Source organism: Eucyclogobius newberryi, unplaced genomic scaffold (genome assembly GCF_026437365.1).
Source record: "Eucyclogobius newberryi isolate DKJ021-1_F unplaced genomic scaffold, fEucNew1.0.hap1 SCAF_13, whole genome shotgun sequence".
Classification (NCBI taxonomy): domain Eukaryota; kingdom Metazoa; phylum Chordata; class Actinopteri; order Gobiiformes; family Gobiidae; genus Eucyclogobius; species Eucyclogobius newberryi.
The window spans coordinates 4,126,543-4,150,879 of record NW_027315757.1 but is presented as its reverse complement, the minus strand read 5'-3'; the positions used below and the strand labels follow the sequence as shown (position 1 = coordinate 4,150,879).

At 47.1% G+C, this 24,337-nt stretch overlaps 2 protein-coding genes across 2 annotated transcripts in view; both read right to left on the bottom strand.

The window, feature by feature from the left end:
* Positions 1 to 6,079, bottom strand: part of gspt1l (G1 to S phase transition 1, like) — a 33,592-nt gene extending 27,513 nt beyond the window's left edge. The window contains exons 1-3 of the mRNA XM_072442351.1: positions 5,676 to 6,079; positions 2,561 to 2,599; positions 901 to 1,146 (exon numbers count right to left, since the gene is read on the bottom strand). Of these exons, the coding sequence (XP_072298452.1) occupies positions 901 to 1,146; positions 2,561 to 2,599; positions 5,676 to 5,859 (469 nt within the window). The 5' untranslated portion in view covers positions 5,860 to 6,079. The remainder of the gene's footprint in view (positions 1 to 900; positions 1,147 to 2,560; positions 2,600 to 5,675) is intronic.
* A 3,954-nt stretch (positions 6,080 to 10,033) lies between these two features.
* pdxdc1 (pyridoxal-dependent decarboxylase domain containing 1) overlaps positions 10,034 to 24,337 on the bottom strand; it is a 29,653-nt gene continuing 15,349 nt past the window's right edge. The window contains exons 13-22 of the mRNA XM_072442307.1: positions 22,620 to 22,680; positions 16,821 to 16,891; positions 16,626 to 16,731; positions 15,650 to 15,824; positions 13,144 to 13,262; positions 12,690 to 12,808; positions 12,526 to 12,618; positions 10,713 to 10,809; positions 10,545 to 10,643; positions 10,034 to 10,434 (exon numbers count right to left, since the gene is read on the bottom strand). Coding sequence (XP_072298408.1) covers positions 10,034 to 10,434; positions 10,545 to 10,643; positions 10,713 to 10,809; positions 12,526 to 12,618; positions 12,690 to 12,808; positions 13,144 to 13,262; positions 15,650 to 15,824; positions 16,626 to 16,731; positions 16,821 to 16,891; positions 22,620 to 22,680 — 1,341 coding nt within the window. The remainder of the gene's footprint in view (positions 10,435 to 10,544; positions 10,644 to 10,712; positions 10,810 to 12,525; positions 12,619 to 12,689; positions 12,809 to 13,143; positions 13,263 to 15,649; positions 15,825 to 16,625; positions 16,732 to 16,820; positions 16,892 to 22,619; positions 22,681 to 24,337) is intronic.

Here is a 24,337-nt window from a genome sequence, read left to right as displayed (position 1 = left end):
CGCGATTCAGGAGACATTTTCTGCATTTGGGACGGATAACGCGGAACACGCCTTGTTGACATGGGCTACGTAATATCCGGTTAAGCGTGTTGCGTTTTTTGCGTCACTTCTGGGTTTATGTGATTGGTTCTGTCTCTGCTCTCCGCCCTAGAAATTGAACCGCAGCGGTCGAGCCCCAGACGTAGTTTGCCAAAACGTGTTTGGAATGGCTGGTCAGGCAAGTAATTGTGAGCAACCGTATAATTGCACCGGTTCCTCTCCCAATAATCACAAGATTAAATTAGACCAGATGCCTGGTCCAGACTGGAGCTCAGTGCAAGGGGTCATCCGTGACACAGGCCGACTCGTCATCTTAATAAGACCCCTCATGCCTTGCGACCCACACTTTTCACACCTAATTGACATGTTAATGTGAGTCCAGTAAACACGGATACAGCCATAATCACTTTACAGCAGCCAATGAGAGAACAGTGGCCATGTTTACAATGTTGTGGTAGCTCTTCATGTGCTAAACGCCAACTAAAGTAAATGAAAGAAATTGAGCATCAAAATGGACACATTTACAACACTCGGCCCACAATTTAAAAATTAGCTTTATTTTAATCCTGATTCCAAACGATCTCCGTAGAGAATATAATACAGCATATAAACTACCGCCACACTTAAAAACACACAATATTGTGGCATCAATCTGTCCATAATTTGGACAAAATGGTTGTATACTTCAGTCTAAGCTTTTGAAACGAGGTATAACCTGCCCAGGGGGAATATCGGATAGGCCGATAGACGATACTTCTCCTAGTGCCTGATCAATATACTGTATCTGACAGGTGCAGGGCCCAGCTGATGGCCCAGCTGCTGGCCCAGGCCCATCTGAAAAGGCGCAGGCGGTGCACTCACCTACGTGCCCGATGAACACCACGTTGATGTGCTCCTTCTTGGGGGCGTCGGGCTGAGGCGGCGGCTGTGGTTTTGGTTCGGTCACTTCCTCCTCCTCATCCATGCCCTCCGAGGCCTCTGATGTGGCCTCGTCCGGGCCCCGGTCCTCACAGAGGTCGCCCCCCGGTTCCTCCTCACTGGCCTCCTCCTCCTTCTGGTCCCAGGGCTGTTCTGTGTTCATGTCTGCGTTGCCGTTCTCCACTGGAGCTGAGAACACACACTTTATGTTCACTGCAGCTTCAGTCGAGCGCATCAGGCGTCACTCAAGATTTTTTAAATTGTAATAAAGTCAAATGGGTTCTGCATCAGCACAGATCTTGTAAAAGCAGCTCTCGGGGTGAAGAACAGACTGCTGTGTGCTGTCTGCATCCGATTTGCTGTCCACAAAGCAGGAAGTGCGGTGTTAGCGTGTTAATGTCTGCACTGGACCTTGTGAAACGCACTTCTAAACTCATGGCAGTGAAGGTGTATCTGATCATTCAAGCTTAAAGACATGTTTGAACACATTTCTTTTGGATTGATATTCTTATAGAGACACTCACAAAGAAAAAGTCAACGTATTTTGCGCACAATAAGGTGCACTTAAAAGCCTTTAACGTCCTCAAAAAAAATCCGGTGCGCTTAATATATGGATTATTTCTGGTTGTGCTTACTGACCTCAAAGCGATTTAGTGTGTTACACGGTGTATAGAGAAGACCCAGAGGACACGAGAGACTCAGATGCACGTCTAGAAGCACGTTTACAGTACTCCAGAACCAGAAGTCCCAACAACATGTACGCAAAGCATTCTGGGAACAGTAATCTACCGCTACACACAGCGCTCTGTCAAAATATAAACTACATTATACGTCAGGAACACCCGCACACCTAAATTAAGGACCCCAAGATGGCTCCTGCCAAGAGACCATGGATCTATTATATTTTCGCAGGAAACACGCTTACGACGCAGACTTTAAACTCTGGGCTTAAAAGTATCAGTCCTAACTGTGGTAAGAGCTTTCACGAAGGCCGGAATCATCACTGAACTGCAGCGTGACTCCAGATGCATCCTGGGATGAGGGATGTACAGCATCAGCACAACTGTTAAACTCAGACACTGAAGATGAAGAATGAACTGAAAGAGTGTATTGTGTTGTATTTGACGTGTTTATAAGTGAGCTCGTCAGAGTTGTTGTGAATATGCTAACGTGTCTGTTAGCAGTAGCAGAGTGTGTTGATCTGAATGAGTTTTGTTTAGCTTAATGCACTTTATAAAAAAATAAAAACAAAAATCAAGTTCAGCACCTTCAATCAAACCAGGGGCCAGAGCAGTGGAATGCACTTTAAAAACCCAGAGGAGCTCTACTGGATTTAAGTTTTTGATGGGGGAAAAAAGGATTTAAATATGGCCGTTGATAATAACTGACCCAGTGACAGAATGTAAAGTCCAACACTTGGAGCAGTGGTGTGGGGATTCTGGACCAAATTGTACTTACAAAGGTATTTGCTCAGAGTAATATGTGCGATTAAATAAAGAAAAAAAAGGTGCCACATTTGAAAAAGGGCACACACACAAATGAAAGCTAACTTTAAAAGCAGAGATTGTACGTGTGGCACAGTGGACATGGGTTTGATACTCACTGGCAGACACATCCATGCTGGAGAGGGCTTCCACCGACACTGCAAACACATGGCTCAGGTTAGGTTCATACAGAAGGACATCCTACCCAGCATGCACCAGGAGCGTCCAGAGGAGACAAGGATCACGCATTTATATCACCACGTCGACAAGACCTTCAAGAACAAGTTTATGGCGGTTGGTATCCAAGTGTTACATTACCATTAAGACTTTTAATGGCGGCAGGGACCAGGACAAGGGCCTCATGTCAGCAGGGACCAGGACAAGGGCCTCATGTCGGCAGGGACCAGGACAAGGGCCTCATGTCAGCAGGGACCAGGACAAGGGCCTCATGTCGGCAGGGACCAGGACAAGGGCCTCATGTCGGCAGGGACCAGGACAAGGGCCTCATGTCGGCAGGGACCAGGACAAGGGCCTCATGTCAGCAGGGACCAGGACAAGGGCCTCATGTCGGCAGGGACCAGGACAAGGGCCTCATGTCGGCAGGGACCAGGACAAGGGCCTCATGTCAGCAGGGACCAGGACAAGGGCCTCATGTCGGCAGGGACCAGGACAAGGGCCTCATGTCGGCAGGGACCAGGACAAGGGCCTCATGTCGGCAGGGACCAGGACAAGGGCCTCATGTCGGCAGGGACCAGGACAAGGGCCTCATGTCGGCAGGGACCAGGACAAGGGCCTCATGTCGGCAGGGACCAGGACAAGGGCCTCATGTCGGCAGGGACCAGGACAAGGGCCTCATGTCGGCAGGGACCAGGACAAGGGCCTCATGTCGGCAGGGACCAGGACAAGGGCCTCATGTCGGCAGGGACCAGGACAAGGGCCTCATGTCGGCAGGGACCAGGACAAGGGCCTCATGTCGGCAGGGACCAGGACAAGGGCCTCATGTCGGCAGGGACCAGGACAAGGGCCTCATGTCGGCAGGGACCAGGACAAGGGCCTCATGTCGGCAGGGACCAGGACAAGGGCCTCATGTCGGCAGGGACCAGGACAAGGGCCTCATGTCGGCAGGGACCAGGACAAGGGCCTCATGTCGGCAGGGACCAGGACAAGGGCCTCATGTCGGCAGGGACCAGGACAAGGGCCTCATGTCGGCAGGGACCAGGACAAGGGCCTCATGTCAGCAGGGACCAGGACAAGGGCCTCATGTCGGCAGGGACCAGGACAAGGGCCTCATGTCGGCAGGGACCAGGACAAGGGCCTCATGTCGGCAGGGACCAGGACAAGGGCCTTATGTCGGCAGGGACCAGGACAAGGGCCTCATGTGTTTGGAGCTGATGTGCTTTGAACTCGTGTGCTTCTGAAGAATGAAGTCTAAAGTCTAAGACGTACAACTACAGTAGGTGGTGGTAATGTAACACTTGAATACCAACCGCCATAAAACACCAAAGAAGAAGGAAACAGTTATGGCAGCAGACAACTTGAAATGCTTAAAAGGTTGAATGGACGATTTTTTGGCACAAATCTGAGTCTTATTTCCTCGTGGCGTGGACGGCCGATTTGTCCTGCCACGTGTCAATCATAAAACGCACCTATCGCTCACCTGCAGCCTTGTGCGGCTCATCCCACATTTCCGCGTGTCTAAGCGCATGGATCTATCATAATATAGTTCCCTCAGTGTACGGGACAAAATTAAGACGGAGAAAGACGGTTCGAGCTGACGCAGAAGAGACGGAAATCTACGGAGACGAGAGATGTGATCCGTCGTGCTAATAAACAAACGCACGTGTGTGTTGTATCAGTCCACACGGGGGAGTGGCATGCGCACGGGGGAGTGGCTTGAGCACGGGGGAGTGGCTTGAGCACGGGGGAGTGGCTTGAGCACGGGGGAGTGGCTTGAGCACGGGGGAGTGGCTTGAGCACAGGGAGTGGCATGACCACAGGGGAGTGGCATGCGCACTTCCGCTTGAGTTCTCAAATCGTCCATAACGCCTTTAAGTAAATAAAGGATTTGTTTTTTGTCGATTTGACCTTCCTATGTTTAAGTAGCTACATTTCACTGGCAAAATGTGAATACTTTCAGGACACTGCGGCAGCAAACCTTCAAAATCGAAAGGGATGAAAATGAGTCTTAAAAGAAAAGATAAGTAGTAGTTAGGCTTTTCCAGGCTCACATTCAACAGTGCATCTATAGTAAACTGAGCAAAAAGTATCAGATCTGATACTAATCTAAGGAACCCTTGCAGACACAATGTCAAATGCTAAAAATATAATAAAATCATAAATCATAATTTTCTTGGAGCCAAATCACAATTTGATCATGATTCATGTTACACTTTGCAATCTTGTGAAAGTTTCCACTTCACTGGAGTTGGTTCCATGTGACCAGGTGGTGTGAGCCCAGAGCTGAAGAGAACATTTGAGAATCACAATATGGCAATTTTACAAAAAAACATGCCACAGGAATAAGATGAACACATTTGCATCACCACATTATTGTCCAGCACAACCTCCAGGTAATGGAAGTGATCTTCAGGAGAATTTGATCATTGTTACGCTTTTTTTTTTTTTTTGGAGATAAGGTTTTGGGTGTCAAGACTGATCTTTATACATACTCCCATTTACATTTTGTGTGCTCATGTTGTGTCCTTCTGAGTGCAGTGTGTTACACAAATGAGTCTGGTCCTCGCCTTTCCAAGAGAAAGCGACACTTTTCAAACAAGCGCGGCCTAAAGTGTCAAACTAAAGACACGTCAGGGACTGTGCGGTCATCATGCTGCTCTAGGACCTGTGTCTGAAGGTCCAGTGGCCCGGGTCACCCTGCCCTCGGCCCCTGCCCAGGTCCGGTGGGGACAGACCGTGGGGCCAAAGCCGGGTAAAGTGTCAGCACTTTACAACGACCAATCAGAGCGAGGCGTCCCTCAGGCCGATCCAATGAGTACAGACGTGTTCAAGGCTAACGCCGGTGAAAGACAACTTAGCCCCGGTAACATTCTGACACTGTCCGCACACAGCGGACCACAAAACCCCCCACAGGCATGAGCACCTGCCCTACTGTTGTAGCGGCGTAACAAGCCCGAAGATACTGAGGCGCCAGAGCCGGAAACGTGGCTCTGAAGGCGGCTACGTTAGCACCCAGCTCTGAAAGCTAAGCTAGCCCCAACGTGACTGTGTGCTCACCCTCCACATCGAGGCTTTCCGAGGGCGCTTTAGCGGCGAATGACGGCACGAACTCCGCCGCGTTCACGTTGGGCACAAACGGCTTGGCATTGACGTTGAGAGCGGCGAGAGCGTGTTCCAGCTGGCCGTCCATCTCGTCCTCTTGTTCCCAGGAGTCAGGGGCAGAGTCTCTCGGGTCCATCATGGCTTTGGGCTTTTTACAAGTCACACGTGAACTACGCACTTCCCTGTACCCCAAAGTGTCCAGCCGCAGCCCGGCACAGGCCGGAGGTGTGTGCCCGGGGATGAATGCGGGCTCCCGGCTCTCACAGCGGATCAAGCACCGGTCCGTGTTTGAGACCAGACTCCGCACAGATGCTCGACTCAGCACTCAGAGACCGAGCCAGTCCGCGTGAGCTAATGCAGCGAGGCAGGCTCGCGCAGGGGCCGCTGGGAAGTGGAGTCCCCTCACAAGCCGAGCGTAGCGTGAGCGCCTTGTCAGAAGAGCAGGAAAACTACAGCTCCCAGCGGCGCCCTCTTACGTCAACACGTCCTGACCTTTCCCGGAACCGCACTTTCGACTCACGTTTCGTGAACAAGTCAGATGTTTTCACCCCGGACATCTATGACATTATGCTTATCAAAGAATGTTACACTTTTTTTCTAAATTGTACAATTCCATGTTTTTTCTCTTGTGTTTTGCGCATGTTTTGACAACTCTACACTTCAAGCTCATTAAAAATGGAAAAAGTTTGTCTATGTAAAGACTGCACCTGAACAGACTTTTCCTTGGTATGACCAAAATCACCAGAGCACAAAAGTTTGTTAGGTATATTCTTGTATTGTTAAACAGGAAATCATCTAAATACAATCATCACAATCAGACAATTTTATGTAAAAAAAAGTAGATTATTCAATAATACGTCCTTAGCCATTAAATAGTTCAAATAACAATTTTACTTTGCATTAAAAATGTGTTTACATCATATTAAATTAGTATAATACAAGTAATGTACACACCCAAATCAAACCAGATGAACATTCTTTACAGTGTTTTTGACTTGTTTTCTACTTATTAGCTATAATTGTATCAATAAGCTTGAGGCACCGGACGTCTGAAGCATTGTGTCATTTCACAATTACATCGATTCTTCATTGAACAAACCAAAGTGCTGATAATCACATGGGCCCTTAGTGAAGAAATACTCTATTCTTTTTCTCCTGTACCTATACTAATGTAAAAGTAGCACATGAACAATTTGCTTTTGTAAAGTTAAGTACACATTTAAAAATGTACTTAGAGAATATAATCACTCAAACATGAAAGGTATTTTGTGCTTTCTACTCCACTACCTAAAAGAGTTACCTGCTCTTAAATTTATTGAATTACAAGTAAAAATAATTCACAAAAAATTTACTCAATTTTATTATTCTGTACACACTCATTTCACATTTCTTCAGTGGTGGACAGTAACAAAGTACATGAGTAAAAGTGCTTAGGTTTATCTCTGTAAATTTAAGAGCAGGTAACTGTACTTTCTACTCTACAAGAAATTACTTTTCTGTAGATTGAGACGCTCTGCCGACCAAAAAAAAAGAAATAATCTAATATTTTCATCAAGATCATGACATTTTACTTGTTCTCAAAAACAATGTGAAATAATCCAACAGTTTTACTCTAAAATGTTTTTTTTTACTTCAGAACTTAGATTTTTTATATGTGCTACTTTTTGAAAATATACAGAACGACTAATTTACGATTGTAAATTACTCAACTAACTAAACAGAGCACTTCTTCCCCCACTGCATTTCCTATAGTTTGTCTGGAATTTCATCCTCGTGGGACATATAAGGTTCTCTGGTCGCATCATGTCCATCTCAACTTTCCCTTTTATGTGTTTATGCATTTGACATGGACATAGCAGTCAAACTGTTGGGATGGAGGTTAGGGGCCCACAGGGCAAGGGTAGGGGCCCACAGGGCAAGGGTAGGGGCCCACAGGGCAAGGGTAGGGGCTAGTATTACTCAGTAGGTGACATTATGTTTTGGCCCTCAGTTCATTTGCGCTGACAAGAAGATGGAAGTGCAGGTTTTTAGCGCTCTTGGTGCCGGCTCCCTGGAGTGCAGTTTATCTCCTGTTCCATTACCAACTGCTTTCACGTGAACAGGTTTGATATTCATATTTTTCAAGCAATTCAAAAACAATGATGTGCAATATAGCATTTAAGCGGCAAAAAGGATGAGACAAATGCTTTGGCTACACTGGCTGGACGGCGTTAGTGTGTACAGTATGTGATGTGGTGTAGATTATTGCATAGACCCAGAGCTCAGCCCTTCCACAGACATTTTGCTGATGGCTAAATACAGAGGTTCTCAACTGGTGGTCCGGGGTATGACTGGGCTTAAAAATGAGAACACGAAGGTTCACACCCGATGATACCAAGGACAATTCTTGACTTTTTGTTGTACAATAAAATGTCATTTTCAACAGAAACAATAGTAGTTAATTCAATATTGCCATAATAATATTGGCTTTTACTAGTTTTGATCATTTCAAGTTTCCAGTCGTTGAATCTCATGGGGTTTTTCCTCTAAAAAACAAACAAATGTCAAATTCTAAAACTAGAGTAGAAAAGATCAAATTCACTCCTATTTATGCTTTTCAGTTCATTTTCAATGTTTTATTTTTGGCTTCTATGTCATTTCAATACTAGTTTGAGTAAATTTAATAGATTAGTAACCTACAAGGATCATTATTTGTCCTTTGTACAATTTATTTTTTCTTTTTGTCTTTTTACTGAAAAAGGATATAGAAAATTATTCCTTTAAAAAGGATTTTTGATGAAATAGTTTTTGTCAGCAACTTAGATGAACAGCCCATAACATAAGATGCAGTTGTTATGATGTGGCCAGTTACGTTTTACATATTCATTCCTCTTTAGCCACCTTCACACCAAACGAAAAGGGCGTTTTACAATCCGCACCAGTCGAGAACTTGTTTCAAATGTCAACAGGGCAAATAGAAGCAAACTCGTAAAACAGATTCTTGAAAATCATTTCTTTTTTGATTGATTCGTTATAATTGACCCCATAACTGATCAGATGGGTGATCGCTTCAACAAAAACATGTTAGTAAAAGCCTGTGTTTTAAGTCTCAAGGTTTGACAAAGAAAGTAGTGCAAAAATGTGTATCATCAGCTTCAATTATGTAAAACCTGAGCGTTGTTGTGGCACTGGAGAAGGGGAGTGTGGAGAGTCAGGACCAGCTGGAGCTCGGGCAGCAGCAGAGGGTTTAAGAGTGTTTTTAGGTTTAGATTGACATACATTCAGGGGACTTTAAAGGAGGGCGATCCAAGCACTTCTATTCCAAGACATACTGAATATAAGTGCAGGTTTATGATAAGAGGACACACAGCGAGGGTCATTCATCCACATGTCCAAGTGAAATGCTCTTTTAAAATATCTGCTGGTAAACATTTATGTATTGCATTATTTCATTTGAAAGTGCATATGACATGTTTTCATTTCAGTATTTATCAAAGTTTTTCCAACAGTAAAGTGGCAGTTTGTGAAGAATAGTAACGAAACAAAGTTGAAGACGGCGTTCTAAAAGTGAATCCCTCGCTCTGTCATTGAAACACTAAATTCCATCCAAAATGTTTAAAAAGAAAAAAATGAACACAAGGGATACATCTTCTTTTGGACATTTAAAGATTAATTTAAGAAAATTGCTGTCATCCCTTTTTATTTATCGGTTAATAACTATTGTGTAAATTAACTAAACCCTTGTTTATGGGACTGTTGCTTGGTAACAGTTATGGAATGACCTCCACATTTGCTGCACATGCTCAACCATGAAGTAGGGTTATCAGGGTCAATCAGGAAAAAAAAATAAAACTACTGTATCTCTTGAATCTTAATCTTAAATGAGTAACTCATTAGTGAAAATGGATGTTTAGATGTATTAGAATAATTATAATTTTGACAGGAAAACGTTCCCACTAAAATATTCAAAAGTCCATCCTCCTCAAGAGGTTTTAAAGTTAATGTAGTTATACTTTATAATTTACCAGTGGAAATGTGAATAAAGTTGGGACAAAATACATAGATTTGCATTTGGCATGTTTCTAGCATTCAAACTATTGAAGCAGAGCATTGAAAGCATTACACTGGCCTTGGCTTGGCAAGAACGGGAGTACAAAAAGCATTTCCTCTGTAGCCTCACTGCTGCTGCTGGAGCTCTGTGGTGTCACCCGCCACACTCACCTTCCCCCTCCCTCACAAAGCTGATGTAAAGCCCACAATAACAGTTAGACAGGCTGGCTGGAGGTCTCCTGGACTTTGGTTCTGCTGATATGTTAGGACACACCTAAATGCTCCTATCTAGCTCTCTGCTCCATCTGCTGGTCTGCAGTGGTCAGCGCAGCCTCCCCCTGGACAGCAGCGCTCTCCCCCTGGTCAGCAGCGCTCTCCCCCTGGTCAGCAGCGCTCTCCCCCTGGACAGCAGCGCTCTCCCCCTGGACAGCAGCGCTCTCCCCCTGGTCAGCAGCGCTCTCCCCCTGGTCAGCAGCGCTCTCCCCCTGGTCAGCAGCGCTCTCCCCCTGGACAGAGGAACCTTCGTCCTGGTGGGGGTGGTCAGTGAGGGCAGACTCAGTGAGGGCAGACTCACTGACCACAGGTGGAGTGTTGCTGTTCAGTCTCAGCTCCTCAGGCTGTCCCGCAGAGCTGGTTTCACTGAAGGAGTCTGTGTTTTCCCCAGAACGCCGAAATATCTTCTGCCCTAGAACACATGTCCAATGTAAATTATCAACCAAATAACACTGGGGCAGCAGTATACAAGAGCCTTCACAATCAGCAGTACTAGACATCAGATAGTACTGCGCTACACACCAGGCTGTCTCGTGGCAGAGGAGGTGGGCGTGTCCTTGGCAGGGGTCCGGCCGCTCTGAGCCCTGGTGGAGTAGGTGGTCTCAGTAGAGTCCAGCGAGCCTGGAACAGCAGCTCATGTTAGGGTCAGGCCCACATGTCAGTCCCTTACCTCTCTGCTCTGGAGCCTACCTGCCGCCAAGTTAAAGCTCTGGCCCTTTATGGCGCTCTGGACTGGGGAGAACCAGTTCAGCACAGAGCCAACGATGGGAAGCTGCCGCAGCACCCCCTGCAGACCACCACCATTATCAGTTACAATAGTTAGAAACATTTAATTATGAAAGTATTCTGGTACATCGATAAAGATCATGTCTGGACTGACAACCACTTTCTATAGTATTCTGACTAGTCTAGTACTTCTGTATCTGATCTGATCTATTAGTCCCATCTTCACACTGCATTCAAAAGAATCAAGCGTTTAAAGGCGCAATGGACGATTTTTCGACGATTTGAGAACGCAGGCGGAAGTGCGCATGCGCACTCCCCCGTGCGGACTGATACAACACACACGTGCGTTTGTTTATTAGCGCAACGGAGCGCATCGCATCGCTCGTCTCCTGTAGATTTCTGTCCACTTCTGCGTCAGCTCGAACTGTCTTTCTTCGTCTTCATTTTGTCCCGTACACTGAGGGAACTATATTATGATAGATCCATGCGCTTAGGCACGCGGAAATGTGGGTACGAACCGCACGCGGCTGCAGGTGAGCGATAGGTGCGTTTTATGATTGATACGTGGCAGGACAAATGATTTATCCACGCCACGAGGAAATATGATACAAAATTTGCTGAAAAAAATCGTCCATACCACCAAAAATTATACCCCTCTCTTTACACCTATAAAGAAAAAACTTCAAAAACGGACTCTGATCCCATATCCAAGTCTATATCAGAGGACTGAAACTAAAAAAAATGAATATTTTGCCCAGATTTCTCCATCTGTTCCAGACTCTTCCAATTTCCATCTCCAACCGGCTGTTTGATGAGTGGAATAAAACCATCTCATGACTTGTATCAGGTACAAACCCTTGGTTTATCTTATCTGAAAAATAACTTTATTTCAGCTAAACCTAGAGCATTGCCCAGACCTAGAATATGAGATCAATGGAAAAAATATTGAGAGTAACGTGCTGGGGGTTCCTGGCTCTTCCTGGACACTAGCAGATGACAAATGGTTGAGTCATCTGTAGGAAGTGGAAAAAACAACTGTCTGACACGTTTGCCAGAGCTGTCAACTTATCAAGGAGGCTATGCAAATCTCATGCATAGTCTGCATAGCCTGCTCTCTGTGTCGTGTTCTTTGACTTGTGTTCTGTGTGTTTACATTTAAAAAAATAAAAAAACAGATCAATGTTTTCTCCATCTGTCTCCATCTTTGTCACAAACATGACATTGTGTTTTTCATCTTAAAGACACATAAAACACAACTGGTGACACGACCTGAGAGCAAAAGAATGTAGAAATGGTGTTTTCACAATGACACAACCCACTACAACGATGGGACAAGAGATTAATATGACCAGTTTGTGGATTTGATCCAAACAAACAAAAATGACTGGGTTCAACATTTGAGGATTTCTATTTTGGATATTTCTTTCTTTAAATTGCCCATAAGAGTTAAATTGGCCCTTGCCCATCATCTGATATTATGACATCATCAAATTTTAGAAAGGGACCGTCTATTTGACAGAAGTCATCGGCCTGGTTCACGTTCACATTTTCTCCCCCAAGCCGTCCGGACCAATTCATGCCTTTCAACTTCCCGTCTACAGCCGCCATTTTGAGCGCTATCAAAAGAAAGAGACTCTAATCCTAACCCATGGCAATAGTGTTCATCTTTCATCACTCTGTAACCCATGGATACATATGAAAACTTTCAAACTGTGTGATGACCAAAATGAATCCAATGTTATTTTACAAATCCTGTATGTGAAGAGGGAGCACGCACCTCCTCCATGAGCTTCTCCTCACTGGACTTCTGCAGCTGCTGCTCTGCCTCCTGGATGCCCCGCCTCACCACCTCACTCATGTTCTCCAGTAGCTGCACACAAGAGCAGGACACTCACAATGTGTACAATCACAAGAGCGCCATACAACAGGACACACGTGTACCCGTCCACTGTCGTCTATGTCCCGCCCCATTGCAGCGATGGTGTCCAGCAGCTGGACGACATCCACATCATCAGAGACCATTCCAACATACACACAAGCTGTGTCGGACTCCTCAGGACCTGAAGACAGGACAGGAGAACAGAGTGTGAGGGCAGGACAGGAGAACAGAGTGTGAGGGCAGGACAGGAGAACAGAGTGTGAGGGCAGGACAGGAGAACAGAGTGTGAGGGCAGGACAGGAGAACAGAGTGTGAGGGCAGGACAGGAGAACAGAGTGTGAGGACAGGACAGGAGAGTGTGAGGGCAGGACAGGAGAGTGTGAGGGCAGGACAGGAGAACAGAGTGTGAGGGCAGGACAGGAGAACAGAGTGTGAGGACAGGACAGGAGAGTGTGAGGACAGGACAGGAGAGTGTGAGGGCAGGACAGGAGAACAGATCCCTGCTGAGGCACTGACCTGAGCAAAAGCTAATGTCAGGGTCCAGCTCCTGCAGTCTCTTGAGCAGCTCGCGGTTGATGTGCTGCCCCTTATGGCTCCTGTGCTCTTCGTCCAGTCCCTCAGGCTCAGGCTCATACCTGCACATGTTTAGAACCAAACAGGCCTAAACAATTCTGTTCTACATTCTTAAACTGGAAAAACAGACGTAAGGTCAAAGGTTGAATAGAGGATTTTTGCGACCAATCTGAGTCTCATTTCCTCGTGGTGTGGACAGCTGAGTAGTTCTCCACATGTCAATCATTCCCTGCGTGCTAGTGCACACCTGCAGCCTCGTTCTGGCTCGTTCCCAGGATAACAGCACGTTCCCCTGGCTGCGTTCCCCTTGGGGGGCTTCGGACCCCCAAGTACATAAAGGGCTGAGGGAAGACAGAGAAAGACTGTGTTCGAGGCGATCCGGTCGCACTAATAAACAAAGGCGCACGAAGCAGTGGAGCTCATGCACAAGATTTGATGGGAGGCGGCCTCTCGGAAAGAACAGGAGGGTGGGGGGTGAGTGTGCGCATGCGCATTTGAAAAGAAAAGGACTAACAGTTGCTCTCTATTCAACCTTTAAGGTATATGTTATTGTCCCCGTAAGGATAAGGTACACAAGTTAAGGTTAAGGTACACTTTGTTACAAGGTACACATCATCCTTTGATGCCTACCTGTACCTATCGTACATATTTTGAGTTGATGGAGGAAACTGGAGCACCACTGCATTAAAAAAAAAATCAGTTCTCATTGGGAGGTGCAATAATATTCTAGTTGTACTCTAAAAGTTGAGGACTTGAAAAGTATGATGACTGTCATTTATATTGATTATTTGGCTAAATCAGAGAAAATTGGGTTTGCATAATCATTTGGAATGCAGTGTAAGCTCTTTTCACAACTTTCAGAGGCCAGAGCAGAGTTTACGGTCACAGTAACGCTAACAAACATTAGCAAGTTAACAAACATTAGCATGTTAACAAACATTAGCATGTTAACAGCGCGCTTCCTCCTGATACCGACAGCACACGAACACAAGCAGCTTTTACAAATACATCTGCACTTGGGGCTGAATAGATTTGATTTCATTCCATGCACACTTGTGACCGCTCTTCAGTTGGAAGGCTGTCCACTGCCCACCAATCCTGACTTTGCATGTTTGACTTGACAGGTGTCTGGAAGGAGATAATCGCTTTCGTACAATCTTTGCAGAGGGCGCTGGGCGCTTTTGGGCGCTGCCTTAGTTTGGCGACCGTCCGATAAACACCTAAATACAAGTCACAAGTCCATGTCAAACAGATTAATTGCCTGGATTATTCATTCATTTTCTACCGCTTGTTCCCTTTCGGGGTCGCGGGTGACTGGAGCCTAACCCAGTGACTTTGGGCCTTAGGCGGGGTACACCCTGGACAGTGGCCAACTCGTTGCAGGGCTGACACATTGACATAGACATTACAGACAGCCATTCACTCTCACATTCATTCACTAGGGCCAATTTAGAGGTGCCAATTTTTGAGCCAGAAAGCCATTTAAAGATAGAACCTTAAAGGCGGTATGGACAATTTTTCGACGATTTGAGAATGCAGGCGGAAGTGCGCATGCGCACTCCCCCGTCTGGACTGATACAACACACACGTGTGTTTGTTTATTAGCGCAACGGAGCGCATCGCATCGCTCGTCTCCTGTAGATTTCTGTCCACTTCTGCGTCAGCTCGAACTGTCTTTCTCCGTCTTCATTTTGCCCCGTACACAGAGGGAACTATATTATGATAGATCCATGCGCTTAGGCACGCGGAAACGTGGGGACGAGCCTGACGCGGCTGCAGGCGAGCGGTAGGTGCGTTTTATGATTGATACGTGGCAGGACAAATGATTTATCCACGCCACGAGGAAATATGATACAAAATTTGCTGAAAAAATCGTACATACCACCTTTAAGTAGCAAATCATTACATCCAGCTCACACTTCAGCAGGTGCTCTTTAACGGGTCCGTTCAAATCCGGCAATGTTTGTAAAAGCTAGAATTTTAAAACATTTCAAACAATTGCCATTTTGTAATCACAATGGCAAAGCTCAATGTTCTATTTAAAATCAAATTAATGATCTTTCATAGCACGTGGGTTTTGCACATGTTTTTCAGAGAAGTCAAAAGATGATGTGTTTGATCCCATATGGCCGACTTCCTGTAGGGTTTAGGGTGGGGTCATAATATAATATTCTACTACTGACATGAGCCATTTCGTGCAAAGTTTCATTTACTTTCAAATTTTTCTGGTCAGCGCTCCCATTGCTGCAGTGTAAATCGATTTTAGAGGTGGCGCTACTGAGCAGTCTCTCACTGAACTCCCACTCATTTTCCATACCATTTATCCATACCATACTCTACAAACTTGAACTCCCAAAGGCCTCGACGAGGAGTTCACCTGGAGTATTTTCTTGTATGTCTCTATTGAAAAAAACAAAACGTGAGAATGACAGTGAAAGGTGTTTCTTACCGGACGGCCCCCAGCCCCGCCCAGTCCCTCTCCTCCAGGTATGTGAGCGTGTGCCGCAGTCTCAGCGCCTGCTCTCGGAAGTCCTGCCTGAGGGCCACAGTGGAGCTCAGAAGAGGGATCAGCTCAGTCAGTGTGTCCACCAGCCGCTGCACATCCTCTGGCTGCGTCCCCAGAACTAAAGAACATAAAAGACATCTGCATTTGAAGACACATTCAGGAAGTCATGTATGCAGTGTGAACAGCAGCGGGCCTAGCACACAGCACTGGAGAACGTCAATATTATATGTGTTAATAGTTCAAATAGTTATCATTATTGTGGTATTTTAAATAAGCAAATAAGAACACAACAGTACAAAAAAACAACAAAAACTGTCCATTTCTCAGTCACTATTTCATCCTCTAAATGTACCCTCCCCCAACACAGTGTCACATGCAGCATTGCCCCTCATCCTCTCCTTTCACATTTTCATTGTAAGAGTAGTGGGCTCCTTCCACATCTTTAAAAAGCGGGCGCATGTCAGCAGTCCAGTACTTCTCACTCTGAACGCAGGTTTGCTCAAACAAGACGCATGACTCGTGTCCCGCTGTATTAAAGAGTGGGGAAGTTAAATGTTTTTTTTTTTGTTTTAAATGTTGGCAGTGGACAGCATGAAGCCAAATAAATTACACATCAATAAAACACACTTTGCTTTGCTAACATATCTGGGGGGCGGAGTTTATACGCTCACCGTATTCATTCTCCATAGGCGAAGAGTAGCGGGCGCAAAGTGTTTTCTTCTTCCTAGGGGAGGGGCTTATCAGAAATAGTTGAGAAGCTGCTATAGCCTAATTATGAATAAACAAAAATAAAAACCTGTTTGATACTGACAATAAAAATAATTCTAAATTATACAATAATTTAGATCTATAGGTAGATCTTGGGCACTCCTGCTCAAAGTGATTCAATGTTGTGCAAACATGGACCACGTATCTTTACCTGCCGCTGTGAGAAGGGGGCTGAAGCGGACACAGAAGCCCTCGTCCTCCAGCTCCACCACGTCCACCCCACAGGACGGGACCAGACGAGCCAGCTCCTGCCCCAGCTACGGAGCAGCACACAGGGCAGTCAGCACCAGCCAGAGGGACACACTTACTCATCACAGACATGCAGCTGACATGCAGCTGAGCTCACCCATCTGTTGAAAGTATGCAGCACCTCCTTCTCTGTGGGACAGTAGCTCTGCACAGACCCGCCGCTGAGCTCTGAGGGCAGGGCCAACCACAGACACAGACAGAGTAAGTGCATTTAGCTAAACAACCATCACTTGCCAGAAATCTATATCTAAGTATTTGACAAGCACATGTAAAATTCTCTTTTATTCAAATACTGAACTGGAACAAGCAGGGGCATTTCTAGGGAGTGGCCTGAAATCTGATGTAGTAAACTGGGGTTGAATAATTAATTAATTTTACTTATTATACTGTATCCAATTATAGCACAAAAAAAGGAAATGGACATACATATTTCTAATAGTTATTGTTTAAAAAGTGATTCAATCCCAAAAAAGGAAAATGTTAAGCTTGTCTTACGCTTGGGTTGGCCATGGTACCGCCCTTGAGCCACCACAGGGACGTGCTTAGGTTAGCTACTCACCAGAAAGCTTATTACACGTTACGGATGTAACTACGGTTCTATGAATCCTGCATAACCGCCAGAGGCGGTGCCTTAAGCACTGAATGATCATCTTTTGCGCATGCGCAGGTTGTGAAACTAATGACAACAAAGTCACCTGTGACCTTTCTGTGACCCACGTGAAGCTGTATAGTCATGTGACACCGAGAGCCCAGTTCCTTTTCTTCTCGCGATCAACGCGGATTCCGAGGGACTGATCGCTCTGGCGGCCATCCAAGATTCATAGAACCATAGTTACATTCGTAACTTTCGTTCTATTTCATCCCCTCTGACCGCCAGAGGCGGTGCCTTGAGCAATAGATGACAAATATCAACAATGTCCTGAGGGATCCCATAGGACAATACAAAAGATAAAACACGCCTACCTTACGACGAGGAAGGGTGCAGTCTCAGGATCCCCTCTAGTGGATTGGAGACTGCCACATTGTATTCTATAGAATCGGGCAAAAGAAGATGGTGAAGTCCAGGAGGCTGCTGCGCAAATTGCATCCAGGGGCCCTCCGCTCATGGCCCCCAGGAGGTGGCAGGCTTCTTGTCGAGTGGCATTTCACACCATCTGGAGGCTGGCGCTTCTGAGAAACATAAGCCTGCTCAATGGCCTCGACCACCAATCGGGCAAGGCGCCGTTTAGAAAGCGCTTGACCTTTTCTCGGGCCATCATAGCACACAAAGAGGCAATCTGACCTCCGAACAGGTGTCGTGGCTCATATGTACACCTGCAAGTTCACCGATCCGCTTACCTGAAGCCATAGCCAGCAGAAAGGCGGTCTTAAACGAAATCCATTTGAGATCTACCTGATCCAACAGTTCAAATGGAGGGTTTTGTAGTGCGTCCAACACCAGGGACAAATCCCAAGACGGGGCCATGCGGCGTCTAGGAGGGTGAAGCCGCCGCGCCCCCTTCAAGAAAAGTGAAATGTTCCTGTCACTTCCCACTGAGGCACCATCAACACTGTCATGCCAGCAAGATATTGCGCCCTGGATCGGGGTGCAGAATCCTCCCTCCCAGCTGGGAGAGGAGATCGCTCCTGTGGAAAAGGGGTCTAATGGCCCGTTCAAACCGCAAACGCCTATTCGCGCGTTATGGCGAAGTTGGACGCAAGTACGCATGAAGAAAAACGCAAATACGCCGCGTTCTCGACGCAGCGGAGCAGAGACGAAATATAGTAAGCAGACGCGCGTTTGCCGCGTGCGCATGCGCAGTGGAGGTGTGGTCAGTCTGGCTTCTCTAATGGCGGATCAAAGTTGAGAAAGTGCCTTTTGCGTATTTGCTCTTCAAAGCCCAAAAACGGAGACGCTCGGCGGCGTGTCTGGATCCACCAGTGATCCCAGTTGAGTCAATACCATCATTTGCTTCAAGACTGGATAAACATCGCTCTCAGCTGTAGTTTCGTTTGTCCCGGGTCCTGTTTGATGACTTGTTTTCCCGCAATGGTGCGCGGACATGTACCAGGACAACAACTACAGACGCCTGTCCATCTGTCCATCAGGTCAGTACAGAAATATTCATGTTTGAGCGCAATAATAAAGTGTATCTGTTGTGTATCTGTTGTGTATCTGCTGTGTATGTGCTGTGTATATGCTTGTGGTTGTGTATAAAACCAATGAAAAGTACATAGATAGTAAAAATTAATATTTTTTTTAGTAAAAAAAACATAGTTTTCATAGCGTTAATATTTTGTTCTAGTGCACCATTTAAAATTCGATTGTGGTATATTTAATGAAAGTACAAGTAAACTAAATTTAGGCTATATAGTTATTTGTTTGTTTTATTATTCAGATTTCTTGCCACTGGGGATTTCTACAGGACAATCACCAGCAGCTTCAGGTCCACAACAGAGGACTGAACGTCCACAACACAGAGGACTGGACGTCCACAACACAGAGGACTGGACGTCCACAACACAGAGGACTGGACGTCCACAACACAGAGGACTGAACGTCCACAACAGAGGACTGAACGTCCACAACAGAGGACTGAACGTCCACAACACAGAGGACTGAACGTCCACAACACAGAGGACTGAACGTCCACAACACAGAGGACTGAACGTCCACAACACAGAGGACTGGACGTCTACAACACAACAGAGGACTGGACGTCCACAACACAGAGGACTGGACGTCCACAACAGAGGACTGGACGTCCACAACACAGAGGACTGAACGTCCACAACACAGAGGACTGGACGTCCACAACAGAGGACTGGACGTCCACAACACTAAATTAAATAAGTACATCTTTAAATAGCCACTGAATTTCCCACAGACTCCCCAGTATTATATATATGAAAAAGATGCATGTAAACAGGACACACATTTTATAATATAAAATAATTCTCGGGGTGAAATGTGTACGTACATCACCGGAGCGTCATCTCTGATTGGCTGCTGCACCGCCTGCATGCTTTGATGCTTTTACGCCCGTCAAAGCGTCTCGAGCGGAAAACGCAAAAGCGCGCCCGCCTCGCCGCGCTCCTCGGCGAATCGCGCCGCAAATAAGCGGAAGCCGCGCCGCAAAAACGCAGGAGGTGCTAAACTGGACGCTTTTGCCGCACCGGTCTGAACGGGCCATAAGGGAGCCGCAGCAGATGAGGTGCAGCAGCGGAAACCAAACCCTGGCCAGCCAAAAAGGAGCCATCAGGAGAAGGCTGTGTCCCCCTTGATGAACCCTCAACATGGTCGGGAAAATGGAGTGGTGGAAATGCGTTCAAAGGACCAGCACCGTCCGTTAGGGAAAACCATAGGGGACAGTGACTCGCCTCTCTGGACGCAAAGAGGTCAACCTCTGCCCTGCCAAACATTCCCCAAATGTTGTCTACCACTTCTGGGTGAAGTCTCCACTCCCCAGGCAGTGGACACTGACGGGATGGAAAATCCGCCACCACATTCCTTGGACCGGGTATGTAGGATGCTCTCAAACTGAGAAAGTGGGGAGCAGCCCACACAAGGAGCTGTCGAGTCAAGTCCAACAGTCTCATCGAACTGGTGCCCCCCAAGTGGTTGATGTGATGAACCACCGTGGTGTTGTCTGAGTGAACCATGATATGTCTGCCGCGCACAACTGGAAGGAAGTAGTCCAACGCCAGGCGTACTGCCATCAGCTCTAGCACATGTATGTGCTCTCTGCTGACTGGTGGAGACCACGTTCCTTGTGCCATGCGCCTTTGCCATGTCGCACCCCATCCTGTGAGAGACGCATCCGTGTGCACCATCTCCCTCTGAGACGGAAGGGAGCCAAGAGGAACACCCTGCTCTATCCAGGACCGGTCTCGCCACTGAGACAGGGACTCGAGACACCGGGGTAACACCTGCACTCGTCGGCACCTGTGAATGGCCCGTGCGGGCTTTGAGTGCAGGCTGTTGATCCAGATTTGCATAGGGCGAAGAGAAAGGAGCCCCATTGGCACTACAGTAGAGAATGAGGTAGAGAATAAAAGGCAACACCTTGCCTTCCCAAAAACTGGAAAGCATGTCCACAATGCTGTCGACTCGCGGAGTTGAAGGACAAGCGGTCATGAGAATGGAATTCAGGGTGATCCCTAAAAAAACAGTCTCCTAGGCAGGGACCAAGCTGCTCTTTGCAAGATTGATCCACATACCCAACTGCCCGATGTGGACGAGGACAGTTTGGGTGTCTTGAACAGCCTGGCTGTAAGTGGGAGCACAAACCAGCCAGTCGTCCAGGTAAGGTAGTATTTTTAAACCGTGTGCCTGGAGGGGAGCCAGAGCTGCAGCAACACATCTGGTGAAAACCTTCAACGACAGAGACAGACCGAATGGAAAGATTCTGAATTGGTAGTGACGACCTCGAAATGCAAAGCTCAGAAACTACTGGTGGCACGATGCAATTGGAACATGAAAGTAGGCATCCTTGAGGTCTATGGAAGTGACGCCGACGGTGCAACTAAAGGTGGTAACCCTGGGAGAGAGTGCACAACACCCAGACGTCTGTGTTGTGTGCGCAGCCCAGTATTCCAACTGCCCCGGAGTAAAAAGTCCGACCCTCGGCGGCCTGGCTTCAGTGCCGCCCCCCTGGCCCGCTGGATGGGCTGGGCAGAATAAGGTGGTCCCGAGACTGGAGTCCGGGCCACCCTCATCCGATCAAAGGGCCGTTCGCCCCGTGGACGCGTGGTGGTTGTACGGGCCAACGAGTGCCAGACGCAGGCAGGCCACCACGTTGAGGGCTCTGTCTGCGGAGACCGACCAACTGGCTCCTAGTCCGGCTCGCTTGTGCAGTGCGTTCTAACGCCTCAAGCGCAGCCGCACCAAAGAGCTCTCCCGGGACAACTGGAACGTTCCTTAATGTCCTCTTACATGGTTTCGTAAGGGGAGACTGATCCAGCCACACCTGTCGGTGAGCCTGCGTCAGAGTGGACAATACGCGACCAAGCTCCCTGGACATAAGAGCAAACGTGCAATCAAGCATTCCCTGCGTCGGTACATCCACATTAGACTATTCCAGACCAGTGGAAAGACCGAGCAGCAGCCTGCATGCAGCAGCCTGCATGCACTGTCACTATGGGACCACCTGAGCTGGAGATGTAACATGTTAAGATTCAGTCCTGAAAGGGAGTTCCCCATCCTACCCATCCGTGCCCCCACATCGTATGCCCAGCACAAGAATTCATCAGTGATCTGACATTGCGGATTCGGGCACCTCGGGTTAGCCCTAAGGCCCTCCTCCGGGGAGACGATCAGTGAGGCAATAGCCGGCTCAACAGGCGGCATATGGCCCAGGCCAAACTGGGGGGCATCTTGCATGGATGCGGGACGAAAGCGGCCGCTTGAGCCAAATACGGCAGTAGCACAAAATAAACGGAGCAGGAACGAAACCGGCTGCTCAAAAATGACTGTTCAAAACAAGTCAAAAAGAAAGCTAACATAGCTCTGAAACAATCAGTAATCAGCTGTACTTACCCGGCGGTGGCTACATCCACCTAGCTGCAGAACGCCGGTGCTATCACAGCCTCTGAGGGGCGAGAGTGCTCGCTGCCTCGACGTAAGTCTCGGGGCTAAGCAAACCAGCAGGTAGTAAACAATTTAATGGTTTTCCGCTTACAACTCGACAAACCTGCTCGCGAGAAGAAGAAAGGGACTGGGCTCTCGGTCTCACGAGACTATATAGCTTCACGTGGGTCACAGAGAGGTCACAGGTGACTTTGTTATCATTAGATTCTCGACCTGTGCATCAGCAAAAGACTTTCTATCGCTTAGCAATAATGTTTGGGCTTTACTCTTTACATTACATTATATTTCTCTGCGGGGCAAGCTTCATTAGTAAAAGTAAGGGCTTACCGGAGCTTCTGTCCGGGCTGAACTTGAAGAGCACCACAGGAGAACTGAGCTCGTCCTCTACCTGAAGGACACACACACACACACATGAAGAACACCGGCTTCTGTCACTCATATGTGACAGCGTGAGGAGGAGGGGTCTGAAGCCTGCATGCACTGTCACTATGGGCCCACCTGAGCTGGAGATGTAACATGTTAAGATTCAGTCCTGATTGACACCATGATAGAGTTCTTAACATGTGCTGGGCGGGTGCATCTGTATGTGGGAGGATCATGTATTTGTTTACAGTGAAATGAAGTGCTGCAAAGCTGAATGGACATCACTTAAGGCTCATGAAATGTGTCATAATGTCAACTAACTAAAGTCCATCACCGAACTTAGAGTATATACTGTATATATGACTTGATGTGTTCACTCGTCTCCCTCGGGTGCTCTTCTGGGATTCAAACAGCTGTAAAGCCTCATGTAACAGCCCGGGCCGTCGCTGGTTCAGGGCGATGGCTCATGTGTTTCTTCTATTCTCAATGAAGCAACAAAAATGTACGGATGACGCAAAACAAGGCTTAACGGTGCGGAGAGAGTGTATGTTGGTAAAAAACAACATACAGTAATTAGTAATAAACTTAAATCCTGAACGTGACATTAATGGAAAAAACACACTGGAATGTCACAGCTTTGGCCAAAGGAGGAGGCACTATTATTTGGAATTACACAAGGCCAAAAGGTACGCAAAGTGCAGTGTATTGTATTAATGTCACAGATAATGTGCTGAGAATTGTTTGAATTAAAGTTGACCTAAATACGCGTGAAAAGAGAATTTTGTGAATGAAGCGTGGGGGAAATCAGAGCAGTGCTCGTGTGGTGGCTGGAGACGCAGATTCAGTGAAGGATTCTTCTCTGAAAAGGCTTTAGGTTTGAGTCAAAGGAAATAGCAAACCAAATGTGAGAATACTGAGATGATCAGAATGCCTTCTGATTGGATAATCAACTTGACAACCACATGAAAACCGACATCTTGTCCACTATGTCCAATATTTGTAATTCATTAATTGTTCTCGTTAAATGCTACATGTGATGTCAGCATGTTTACACATGTTTAAATCCTACATACCCTCGCTTTGAGTAGGACATGCCCCCCTTTCTGCCACGACTGACTGACCAGTGAGCAAATCCCTTATGATAATTCATGAGCCGTGTGATGGAGCTGGCCGCACGTCCCACAGGTGCCTGACCGCACAGCTGATGGCAGGGAGTGAGGGCGTGTGAGGGGGTAAAGAGAGGCTAAATCGCACCTACAATAGACAGCAGGACAGAGCCCAGAACATCCCTCACAGAAGCCCCGGAGAGAGCAGGCATCGGGAACACTGCACCCTGCAAACAAGCAGCTCGGCTAACTCTGGTCCCCACACTGCACACACATTACACACACTGCAACAAGCAGCTCCGGTAACTCTGGTCCCCACACTGCACACACATTACACACACTGCAACAAGCAGCTCCGGTAACTCTGGTCCCCACACTGCACACACATTACACACACTGCAACAAGCAGCTCGGCTAACTCTGGTCCCCACACTGCACACACATTACACACACTGCAACAAGCAGCTCCGGTAACTCTGGTCCCCACACTGCACACACATTACACACACTGCAACAAGCAGCTCGGCTAACTCTGGTCCCCACACTGCACACACATTACACACACTGCAACAAGCA